This window comes from Triticum aestivum, chromosome 7D (assembly GCF_018294505.1).
Source record: "Triticum aestivum cultivar Chinese Spring chromosome 7D, IWGSC CS RefSeq v2.1, whole genome shotgun sequence".
NCBI classification, from domain to species: Eukaryota; Viridiplantae; Streptophyta; class Magnoliopsida; order Poales; family Poaceae; genus Triticum; species Triticum aestivum.
The window spans coordinates 540,440,319-540,452,267 of NC_057814.1; the positions used below are offsets into that span (position 1 = coordinate 540,440,319).

At 50.8% G+C, this 11,949-nt stretch overlaps 2 protein-coding genes across 2 annotated transcripts; one reads left to right on the forward strand and one right to left on the reverse strand.

Moving 5' to 3' along the window:
- Positions 1-2,422: 2,422 nt before the first annotated feature.
- On the reverse strand, positions 2,423-5,833 carry LOC123171257 (uncharacterized). The gene is made up of 2 exons (XM_044588839.1): positions 5,803-5,833; positions 2,423-3,339 (listed from the first exon to the last, which is right to left on the reverse strand). The coding sequence occupies exons 1-2, from the start codon at positions 5,831-5,833 to the stop codon at positions 2,423-2,425; spliced, it is 948 nt and encodes a 315-aa protein (XP_044444774.1).
- Positions 5,834-6,003: 170 nt separating this feature from the next.
- Positions 6,004-7,489, forward strand: LOC123164299 (probable xyloglucan endotransglucosylase/hydrolase protein 23). The gene is made up of 3 exons (XM_044581722.1): positions 6,004-6,486; positions 6,606-6,799; positions 6,899-7,489. The coding sequence occupies exons 1-3, from the start codon at positions 6,235-6,237 to the stop codon at positions 7,311-7,313; spliced, it is 861 nt and encodes a 286-aa protein (XP_044437657.1). The 5' UTR covers positions 6,004-6,234; the 3' UTR covers positions 7,314-7,489.
- Positions 7,490-11,949: the final 4,460 nt, after the last annotated feature.

Consider the following 11,949-nt stretch of genomic DNA (forward strand, 5'->3'; position numbering starts at 1 on the left):
CGTGTACGTTCGAAATTGATCAGGTTGCAGTCTTGCAGCTCTGTGAAAAATCACGAAACTGGCCCTTTGGCCAAAGTTCAGCACAAAATGGATCCTTTGTTAAAAAAAAATCATGGAATGGCCCTACCAGCATGACGCCCGCGCCTGGGGCGCCATGCTAGATACCATAACACTCTGGTCAAAGGCGCCATCCGCGTCGGCGCTAACTGCCACCTCGGCCTGGACTTGGGCCCATGACGCCTCGGCCCAGGGTGCCATGGTCTGTACCACGACGCCCCGGCCTGGGGCGCCATACCCCTTCACCATATTGCTGCCCGAGCCCTCTGCTCTCTGCTTCGTTCTTTCCCCTTCTTTGTTTCTTGCCCCTGCCATGGCGCCCCTCAATTTGCCCCTCCCTCTCCCCACTCAAGTGTTGTGGATCTGAGACGAAAATATGTGGATCCGGTTGTCCTTCGAATCCCGAAGGTATTCTCCTCCTTTCCCCCTCTTTCTATTGGTTGAAATCTCCGCATTTGATTGATCTGGGTGAAACCCTAGTTCGTCTTTTTCTTGAAATTATCATTGGATTTTGGTGTGATAATGTTAGGGATTAGTGTGATTTAGGATATGTATGATTTAGGATTTTTATTGAAGTGGTATGAATTTGATTAGGATATGTACGCACATATATGTTGTAGGGAAGAATTAGTGTAAAATTAGGAAGGCGGATGGATGGATATCTGCAAATATATGGTGTATGATGTTGTAGAAAATTATATGCACATCTATGGTGTATGGTGTTGTAGAAAATTATATGCACATATATGGTGTATGGTGTTGTAGCAAATTATATGCACATATATGGTGTATGAAAGAATTAGTGTACAAATTTTTCACATGCACGTATGTTTTTGCACTAGTGCGGATATTTGCAAATGACAATGGGGCTTACCATATATCTTTGTAATTTGTAATATGCTTCCCAATGAAACTCGGAGTCAAGAGGCATTATCTACCCAACATTATACCTTCCAATTAAGTCTACTCCATCGCTTTCTTTCATCCAATTCAACCTTCTTCGAAGTAACCTCCTCAAGGCTAGGACTTGTGGGAAACACCATCACTACCGGCTTCTTCTTCGGGTCACCATACTCCGCGTCTCCCTTCTCAAAGGAGACAAAGTCCATAGACATGAAGTGTGCAAGGAGTACGACTTATCAATTCTTGAATTTGCTATACATGTGAAGTTCATAGATATGATGGTTCTATGTTTCGTATGCACTCGCACACGCATGACTAGTTTACTTTACGTGATTTGGGGAACACTAGTTTCATGAAGTTAGGCTAGATGAACTTAATTAGAAAATACTAATTATTTCAACAAGTCATTAGTTCTAATACCGTACAGAATTTCACGCATCGATTGACCAATTTACCCAAAAGCAGGCAATGTGTATTGGAGAAGCGGAGCACCAATTTTGCAAGAATGAATAACAATTAAACTACACTGCTCTAGTATTGTTCCTCTTTTTTTCTAGGAAACTCTATTATTGTTCCCTAGTACACTTGCACACTTGCATGTCATGGTTGTTCCCCTCGAGGCTCAAAAAGATCCATAATCAGTGGTCCTGTATTTTGTGCAGCACAAGTTGGTTTGCTCAAACCGTGAAGGAAAAAAAACATCATGATTGTTGTCACCAACTCATGCAAGATCTTCCACAGCTGTTGACCATAGTTTCTTAACTACCCTGTGATTGCAAATGGTCATAATTAAAAGTAAGAGTGGGGGTGGGGGGAGCAGAGCAGCTGTACTACGTAAGTTTCATGGTAACTGGAGACCGCTATACTGAGAGAGTACGTGGCACGGCTGGCTTGGGTTATAGCAGCACGGTTTGGACTGATGAATGAGTATTGAGTAGCCGGTTCCACTTCCAGCTTGTGCAGATCTTTGACACTACGGGCACGGCGGAGGAAGGTGGTTGTGCCCATATAAATTGGGCGCTGGTACAATCATACGGCTGCGGATGATTAACAGCAATTACGGCTGCTGATGATGATTAACACGGTGCAAGGCCCACGAATGAATGAACGTCGCCATTGTGCACACACCCGTTAATGCATCGCATTGCATCGCCCCGGCCGGAGCCGGATGCGCTCACTTAGGGCGAGCTTTTGTTGCCCGCATCGAGCCTAACCAGGCCAGCGCGGTACAGCATCTTTTCGGACCTCGGTTGTTTGGTTCCTCACATACACTGTTGAGTCTGCATATAGCACGGTTCTTAAAGTACCCCTGGGCCTGGCCCGTTGGGAACGGCCGAATCGGCAGTTTTCCGAGAGTCAGGCCCGAGCGATGCTTCGAGGCGCACGTGGGTGGCTCTCTGAAGACGTGTGTCTCGAGTTAATCCCTCTCTCTCTCCCTAATCCTCAACCCCCTCTTCTCCCTCTACTCTAGTGCGATCCCGTCGATCCCGTCCGTCGGCGTCCGCGGCGACGGCGACGATAGGTCCTCCAGGTCGAACGACCTTCCCGCTCCCGCCACCGCGGACGGCGTGGGGGTGGGGCTCACCGACGTGGCCACCAGCAGGCTTTGCAGCTCCTTGACGCTGTCGCGCGCCGCGGCCTCGCTCACCCGGAGGCACTCCAGCTCCTCCTTGTTGCACTTGACGGTGGTGTCCTTGCTCCCGACCATCTCCTTGAGCATGGCGTTCTCGCTCCTCGCCTCCTCCAGCGCCTCCTTGTCGAACTTGGTGTCCTTGACGGCCTGCTTCAGCTTGGCCACCTCGTGCCGCCCGGACCGCTGCGACTCGAGGAGCCGCGCGTTCTCGCGCCGGGACGCGGCGAGCTCCGCCTCCGACGACTTCATGCACGCCGTGAACCCGACCTCCTTGCCCCGGAACGCGGCGAACGCCTCCTCGGCGTCGGAGCGGAGGCGGGCCACATCGTCGGATAGCGCGCGGACCTTGTCGTCCTTGAGCTTCAGGGACACGTGCAGCCGGTCCGACTCCAGCCTCGCCGTCTCCGACTCGTGCTGCGCGTGCGCCAGCTGCTGCCGCGTGGTGTGCAGCTCCGCGTTCACCTCCTTGAGCGCCAGCACCAACTTCTCCATGGCCCGCTTGTTCTTCTCCTCAGCGGCCAGCGCCACCCGCAGCTCGCCGCTGACCCGCTGCAGGTCACGGTCGAAGCGGCCCCTTGGCTTGGCGGCGGCGACGACGACGACGCTGGCCTCGAGCCGCTGCACCGTGTCCCGCAGCGACGCGACGTCGATCCGGGCCTCCTCCATCGCCACGGTAGTGAGTTGGGCGCGTCCACGGCCGCCGGGAGCTGGTGGTGGGCACGATGGGCAGTGGAAGCTCCGGCGCACTCAAAGTGTTTGACAAATGTCAAGCCCAACCTGATAACTGTTATTTTTTGTTGTTAACGCTGGTAATCATATGCATGTATGCAACCAAACGCCGGGTGAAAATTGCATCTCGATGACAAGACTCCCAATGCAGGCAACCAATCAACTGGTCATCTACGTTTTTGACCCTGTTTTTATTTACTAAGGCCCTGCTCAGCCTGGCTCGTTTTTTTCCTCTAAACCAGGCCCGGCAGCGAAAAAAACCAAACACGCCCTTAAGGCGTGAGGCGGAGCGCATCCCATGCGCCCGGCAGGGGTCTAGTCTAGATCGGAGATCAAAAGTCCCCAACGCCAGGCTTGTTTAATGGCGAGTGAGGAAGCAGTCGTACGCGTTGCCTTTCTACCCCACTTGAATTCGCTACACCGGCCCGCCCGATCGATCTACTCCAATCCATGCTCCAAGTCGCCATTGGCCTCTAGCCCTCTAGGCTCTAGCTAGTAGCCACCGTCTCTCTAGATCTCCCTGTGCTGTGCCGATCGAGCTAGCTGGCGCACGTACGACCGAATAAATTGATCTGCACCCCATCCTCTTCATGGAGAGCTACTAGGGAGACTTGTACGAGATCTCACACTGAGGTGAGATCCTTAGATCGGCCAAGAAAAAATCATATTTAAATATTTTGAAAAAAATCTGAAATTACTTGACAACGTCCGTGTGGGTTATGTCTACAACTCCATAAAAAAAGCTCAAAACTCTATGTACATTTAGAGATTCAAAAAAGACAAATTCGAATGTGAATAGCAGCCTTGTCTGAATGGTACTTTGATACTATTCACATCCGATTTTCTCTTTTTAGTTTCTATTTATGTAAGTTGAAATAGGAGCTGGATTTTTTTTGAGATTGTGCATCAAACATTGATGTGTGTCTATAAGCCTTTTGAGATTGTATGAACATGTACTTTAAAAAACAAAGAATCGATCTCATAGATCTCACCCAATGTGAGATCACATACAAGTCTCCCCCGCTATATCTTGGCCTCACACGGCAGGCATGTTGTGGAGTAGGCTGTACTGTAGTAACGCCAAGGAACGGGAGGGGAGTTTTGCATGTTCGACAAGGGTCTGGATTTTCTAAATGTTCTTGCTCTGTGTAGGCGCCGTTGTGATCTAGAGGACAATACGGCGTCTCCCACACATCCCGCCGGTACCGAAATTTGTTCCATGTCTGGTTTTGCACGGACAAGAAGATATGAATAGATGACCCGCGTACAAACGTGCGAGCGTCGGCTCGTCTACCTAGAAAGCGTGGCCAATTCCTAAACCTTAGTACTTCCTTCGTCCGAATTTACTTGTCGAACAGATGTATTTAGCACTAAAATATGTTTTGATATTTTATTTCGGCGAGAACTAAATCCAGATGAAGACAGATGTTCTGCTTAGGACCTCCTGCACTTATATATAGTTAAAGTGATTTAAGTTTGTACGCTTGAGATTTTCTCATGAAAGAGGCACTTGCCAATAAATGCAAAAAATAGTGGAAGGGCACAGTACTACGCAGCTGCCTCCTCCACTAAAAATGACTAGGGCTTCTCTGCCTCCTGTTGGCGTCGCCGCCGATCCGCCTTGTCTCCGGCGGCTTTAGGGACATTGCGGTGGATCTCGGCTCTTGCCGACGAGAGGGCTCTGTTTTTACATGTTCCTTTGAGTTTGGTTAAGTTTTGTGTCCTGTTTAGAAAGATGACGGTGACGGTTACCAGAAGATGGTATAAGGTTCTCTCCGCCTAGCCTCCGTCCCGGTGGTGCGCCTAGCATCGTCCTTGGTGGATTTGCTCGGATCTGATCGTAGTTTATCTACGTTCATGTGTCTTCAGGTTGGATCCTTCCGATCTACGCTACTCTTCAATAGCGGCGGTTGCTATTCTGGTGCGCTGATCCTATGGGGCCTTAGCATGCATGACGACTTTCTGACTGTCTACTACAATAAATTTTGCCCGGCTCTGGCAAGAAAGAGGTGATGACGACGGCGCACCTTCGGCTCGCTTCAATGCTTCTAGTCGTCGCTAGGTGGTCCGTCTATGGATCTAGATGTAACTTTTTTCTTTGTTATATTTTATGTTCATTGTACTGCCATGATTGAATGAATAGATTAAAGAATTTCACGTAAAAGAAAAATGAAACCACCACGTGTTGGTACCTAAAATATACTTCCTCCGTCTTAAAATAAGTGTCACGTGTTGGTACCTAAAATATACCTTCCCCGTCCCAAAATAGGTGTCATGTGTTGGTACCTAAAACATACTTCATCCGTCCTAAAAAAAAGTCACATGTTGATACTAAAATTGACACGCTTATTTTAGGATGAAGAAAGTAACAAAGTACCGCCACACTGAAAAGTAGTCACGGATTGTCAAGCCGGGACACAGAATGACAGAAGGCTGATCATCCATCCCCTGCTCAAGTGCCTCAGTGCCATGCCATTTGCCTGCACAACACAGGGCCATCTCAAACGCCATGGCTGCAAATTAGGAGCCGTTGCATCCAGAAATCTGCTGCACGTCCCGATCGATTTTTAATGTGCTACTGTATGTACGCGAGCCTGTCTGGCCGTGGCATCGCCGTGCCAACCCTCTCATTGTCCATCATAAGCTACGTACAGGGCCGTCCTGCCCGCCCTGTCTCCTCTCCTCTCCTCTCCTCTGGCGCCAACTCACACGCACTACACTCACCGGGCTGGCAAAGTTCGCAGAACCATCCATCCATTCGGCACGCCACGCTCGTCTCCAAACCCCTCACGCCCCGCTCGTTCCACTCACACAACACAAGCTTCCATCCATTTTTCTCCTCCTCCTCAACCTTCTAGCTAGCTAGTTAGTTGAGTGAGCGTACTTTTGGTAGCACGAAACGCACGGCTCGCATGGCGGTTTCGGTGCTGGCGATCCTGCTCGCCTCTTGCGCCCTGGCGGTGGCGAGCTTCGACAAGGAGTTCGATATCACGTGGGGTGACGGGCGCGGCAAGATCCTCAACAACGGCCAGGTCCTCACGCTGGGGTTGGACAAGGTCTCTGGCTCCGGATTCCAGTCCAAGCACGAGTACCTCTTCGGCAAGATCGACATGCAGCTCAAGCTCGTTCCCGGCAACTCCGCCGGCACCGTCACCGCCTACTACGTAAGAGAACCAACATTCACTCATTGCTCTGCTTCTCTGTCCCAGATGACACGGTTGCTTGCTTGATTGATGTGCGTGCCTAACAAAACTCGATTGGTTTGGTGCGTATGAATGTGCAGCTGTCGTCGCAGGGGCCGACGCACGATGAGATCGACTTCGAGTTCCTCGGCAACGTCACCGGCGAGCCGTACACGCTGCACACCAACGTGTTCACGCAGGGGCAGGGCCAGCGGGAGCAGCAGTTCCGCCTCTGGTTCGATGCCACCAACGACTTCCACACCTACTCCATCCTCTGGAACCCAAAGCATATAATGTAAGTTGTTGATCGCCATTGCCCAACCTTCGTTTGTCATTCCGTGGCTTGTGCAGCACAATCACATGGACTGACCGATCATGGTGTACTTAAATGCAGCTTCATGGTGGACGACATGCCGATCAGGGACTTCAAGAACCTGGAGGGGAAGGGGATCGCCTTCCCCAAGAACCAGCCGATGCGGCTCTACTCCAGCCTCTGGAACGCCGATGACTGGGCCACGCAGGGCGGCCGCGTCAAGACGGACTGGTCCCACGCGCCGTTCTCTGCTTCCTACCGCGGCTTCAAGGCCGACGCGTGCGTGGTGACCGCGGCCGGCCGGCCGCGCTGCGGCTCCAGCGTGGGCACGGAGGTTGCCCCCGGCACCGGCGCGGCGGGCGAGTGGTACAACCAGGAGCTGGACCTGACGCGGCAGCAGCGGATGCGGTGGGTGCAGAGCAACTACATGATCTACAACTACTGCACCGACCCCAAGCGCGTCGCCAAGGGCCTCCCCGCCGAGTGCTCCATGTAGTCCATGCATGTCGATCGCCGGAGGATGGCGGCCGGAGATAGGGAAGATGGGGTCTCTGTATAAACCCATATAAATAAGGATTGGAAATGGGAAACTGTGTAAAGTAGCCGATGGTAGATTCCTCTGTCATCTACGCCTAGTTCTTGTAATTGTGCTCACGATCGTTTCGTGTGTAATATCTTGCCTCCTCGTACGTTCGATTTTTTTTAAAAGAGACCATCTGCCGAACGGTATTGTCAAAAAAGACCTCCTCCGGATTAAAGTGACAAAAAAGATCCCCTCGGCCATGGCGGCAGGTGCCACGTGTCGGCATAACCGCAAAAGGCTGGCACGACGGAACGGGCTGGCAATGTGGGCCCCTGCCGCCTCAGGGGCTGGCGGCAGGACTGTGCCGGTAGGCCTGGCCGCCTCTCTGGCTGGCGGCAGGTCCGTGCATGCGCGCTACGGCGCCGCTCGTCTAAGACCAGTACGGACTAAGGAACATGCATGCGTGCTCTACATACCAGTGCTAAATAAACAGGCATGGGGGGCAAGGCAACTACGTAAGCAGTTTAATTAAGCCAAGTCTGATCTGCCATGCATCATTTCTTGTCGTCTCGTCACAAGTTTTCATGTTCGTTCTCATGCATGCTACGAAAGCAATTCCATCGTCTCTTTCTCTGTGTGTATGCGGGGTATTTCAGATCGACGACACGACGCGACGAGGCTACCTAGCTAGGCTAGGCCACTGTGATGTGCGCCACGACGCGACGAGGCTACCTACCTGTGCTGCCGCCTCAGCCACAGGCGGCAGGCCCCACCACCGGGCCTCTGTTACGTTGCGCGAGCAACTGCACCGTAATCCGCGGGCCGCCGCCTGCCCGGCTGGCACCAGGGCTGGGAGGCGGTGCCACGTGTCGCCCGGCGCGCCTGCCGCCACGGCTGTGGTGGTCTTTTTTGTCAATTTCATCCGGAAAATGTCTTTTTTGTCAATTCTGTTGTGTAGGGTTTTTTTCCAACAAAAATTCCGTACATTCATCACCTTTGTGCTGCTCTCGGCTCACCTTTCAAAACTGAAACATTCGGTTCGATGAAAAGACCTATCCACGATTGCATTGGCACACTCAAAATCATTGGGTACGGTGCATGCATAGCCACACCTAAGCGCCGCGCAGTACGTGTAAGGTGAAGGGAGCTCGGTCCGTGCAGGGCATGGGCGGACGGCCACTGACCGCAAGGCGACATGAAGCGCGACAGAGGAAAGGACAATGGCTTCCCTTCGTAATGATCCGTCAGGTCCAGCCAACTGCAGCTGCGAACCCTACCTACGTCGTCTTCACTGCCACACTAGCGGATGGGTGAAATGCGTGTACGTTCGAAATTGACCAGGTTGCAGTCTTGCAGCTCTACAGTTGGGAAATATAGGGTGATACATCAATTAGATGCTCCCATGATGTCAATTTTAAAAAAAACAAGCTTAATTGTTTCAAAAAAATAAAAAAAATGTTCACAACACATATATCTACAACCCATAAAAATTTCAGATACAAATTCATACTATACACTGAGAAAGAAAAAAGAGAAATTCAACACCAATAGTGTCAATAACCACAAAACATATAACTAACCCTCAGTGAAAGAAAGAGGACTTTCAGCTAGGGTTTTTGGTGCCTCCAGTTGGTGCTGCCGCCGGTCTACCTCGGCTCATGTGGTCTTAGGGTCATCGAGGCGTGGTGGATCCCGTCCGTTGTCGCGGGAGGGCTCTGTGTTTTCATGCTCTTTTGACTTTTGTTAAGATTTTTGTCCTGCTCAGAGAGGCGAGGCGGTGGCAGCTCTCGAAAGATGGAATAAGGTTCTCCCTGCCTAGTCCATGTCCTGGCGGTGTATCTAGCATCGTCGGAGGGCATGCGAAGGTTTGTCTCTGACGAGTATCATGGGATTCGGTCGATGTTTGTCTTTGGTGCATCCACGTTGATCCTGTCTTCGTTCGTCTGTGTTCATGTGTCTACAGGTCGGATCCTTTCGATCTACGCTTCTCATCATCGGCGGCAGTTGCTCTTCTGGTGCGCTGGTCGTATGGAGCCTTAGCACGACGACTTTCCAATTGTCAACTACAACAAGGTTTGCCAGCTCCGATGAGGGAGGGGCGAAGACGGTGGCGCGCCTTCGGCTCGCTCCAGTGCGAGTAGTCGTTGCTAGGTGGTCAACGGACCTGGATGCATTTTTTTACTTCTGGTGTTCTTTGTACTTCCTTGACAGTTGATGAATAGATCAGAAGTTATCCTCACAAAAAAAAAGAAAACATGAACAATGTCAAAAACTGCACTATTCACATTTGGTTTTGTCCTTTTTGTTTCTCTTTGTGTACTTTGAATTTTGATATAATATTTGTAGGGCTTGTATACATATGTGTTGTGACATTCACAACACATATGTATACAACCCCTTCTGTCCTATGTTCTCACTAGTCCACACCGCCACTCGAATGGTGGCCATGCAGGTCTCCTCCTCCTCAGCTCCACTCCTCACCTCTCCCTCTCCTCGTCTTCCCCATCACCGCCGCTTGGCCACGCTGCCATGCAAAGTTCGGTCGACATCGACGGTTGTGGGTAATTCCTCCCTCCATTGTGCTTACCCGGTCGACGTGGGCGGTGTGGGTATTGAAGGAAATATGCCCTAGAGGCAATAATAAAGTATTATTTATTTGCTTATATCATGATAAATGTTTATTATTCATGCTAGAATTGTATTAACCGGAAACATAATACATGTGTGAATACATAGACAAACAGAGTGTCACTAGTATGCCTCTACTTGACTAGTTCGTTAATCAAAGATGGTTATGTTTCCTAGCCACAGACATGAGTTGTCATTTGATTAACGGGATCACCTCATTAGGAGAATGAGGTGATTGACTTGACCCATTCCGTTAGCTTAGCACTCGATCGTTTAGTATGTTGCTATTGCTTTCTTCATGACTTATACATGTTCCTATGACTATGAGATTATGCAACTCCCGTTTACCGGAGGAACACTTTGTGTGCTACCAAACGTCACAACGTAACTGGGTGATTATAAAGGTGCTCTACAGGTGTCTCGTAAGGTACTTGTTGGGTTGGCGTATTTCGAGATTAGGATTTGTCACTCCGATTGTCGGAGAGGTATCTCTGGGCCCACTCGGTAATGCACATCACTATAAGCCTTGCAAGCATTGTAACTAATGAGTTAGTTGCGGGATGATGTATTACGGAACGAGTAAAGAGACTTGTCGGTAACGAGATTGAACTAGGTATCGAGATACCAACGATCGAATCTCGGGCAAGTAACATACCGATGACAAAGGGAACAACGTATGTTGTTATGCGGTCTGACCGATAAAGATCTTCGTAGAATATGTGGGAACCAATATGAGCATCCAGGTTCCGCTATTGGTTATTGACCGGAGAGGTGTCTCGGTCATGTCTACATAGTTCTCGAACCCGTAGGGTCCGCACGCTTAAAGTTACGATGACAGTTATATTATGAGTTTATATGTTTTGATGTACCGAAGGTTGTTCGGAGTCCCGGATGTGATCACGGACATGACGAGGAGTCTCGAAATGGTCGAGACATAAAGATTGATATATTGGAAGCCTATGTTTGGACATCGGAAGTGTTCCGGGTGAAATCGGGATTTTTCCGGAGTACCGGGAGGTTACCGGAACCCCCCCGGTAACTTAATGGGCCTTATTGGGCCTAGGTGGAAGAGAGGAGAGGAGGCTAGGGCAGGGCCGCGCCCCCCTTCCCCCCAGTCCGAATAGGACAAGGAGAGGGGGGGCGGCGCCCCCCTTCCTTCCTCCCCTCCACCTCTTCCCCTTTCCCACTCCTAGTCCAACATGGAAAGGGGGGGAGTCCTACTCCCGGTAGGAGTAGGACTCCTCCTAGGCGCGCCACACCTCCTAGGCCGGAGGCCTCCCCCTTGCACCTTTATATACGGGGGCAGGGGGCACCTCTAGACACACAATTGATATACGATATTTTAGCCGTGTGCGGTGCCCCCCTCCACCATATTACACCTCGATAATATCGTTGCGGAGCTTAGGCGAAGCCCTGCGTCGGTAGAACATCATCATCGTCACCACGCCGTCGTGCTGACGAAACTGTCCCTCAACACTCGGCTGGATCGGAGTTCGAGGGACGTCATCGAGCTGAACGTGTGCTGAACTCGGAGGTGCCGTGCGTTCGGTACTTGATCGGTCGGATCGTGAAGACGTACGACTACATCAACCGCGTTGTGTTAACGCTTCCGCTTTCGGTCTACGAGGGTACGTGGACAACACTCTCCCCTCTCGCTGCTATGCATCACCATGATCTTGCGTGTGCGTAGGAATTTTTTTGAAATTACTACGTTCCCCAACAGTGGCATCCGAGCCTGGTTTTATGCGTTGATGCAATGCACGAGTAGAACACAAGTGAGTTGTGGGCGATATAAGTCATACTGCTTACCAGCATGTCATACTTTGGTTCGGCGGTATTGTGAGATGAAGCGGCCCGGACCGACATTACGCGTACGCTTACGCGAGACTGGTTTCACCGTTGCGAGCACTCGTTGCTTAAAGGTGACTGGCGGGTGCCTGTCTCTCTCACTTTAGTTGAACCGAGTGTGGCTACGCCCGGT

What these genes read in the sequence shown, in the direction of transcription:
- LOC123171257 (XM_044588839.1), bottom strand. Translation starts at nt 5,833, where the DNA reads ATGGCGTTTGAGATGGCCCTGTGTTGTGCAG. An exon ending in GATGGCCCTGTGTTGTGCAG is followed by an intron (nt 3,340 to 5,802) that starts GCAAATGGCATG and finishes AAACACTTTGAG; the next exon opens with TGCGCCGGAGCTTCCACTGC.
- LOC123164299 (XM_044581722.1), top strand. Translation starts at nt 6,235, where the DNA reads ATGGCGGTTTCGGTGCTGGCGATCCTGCTCGCCTCTTGCGCCCTGGCG. An exon ending in GCACCGTCACCGCCTACTAC is followed by an intron (nt 6,487 to 6,605) that starts GTAAGAGAACCA and finishes ATGAATGTGCAG; the next exon opens with CTGTCGTCGCAGGGGCCGAC. An exon ending in TGGAACCCAAAGCATATAAT is followed by an intron (nt 6,800 to 6,898) that starts GTAAGTTGTTGA and finishes ACTTAAATGCAG; the next exon opens with CTTCATGGTGGACGACATGC.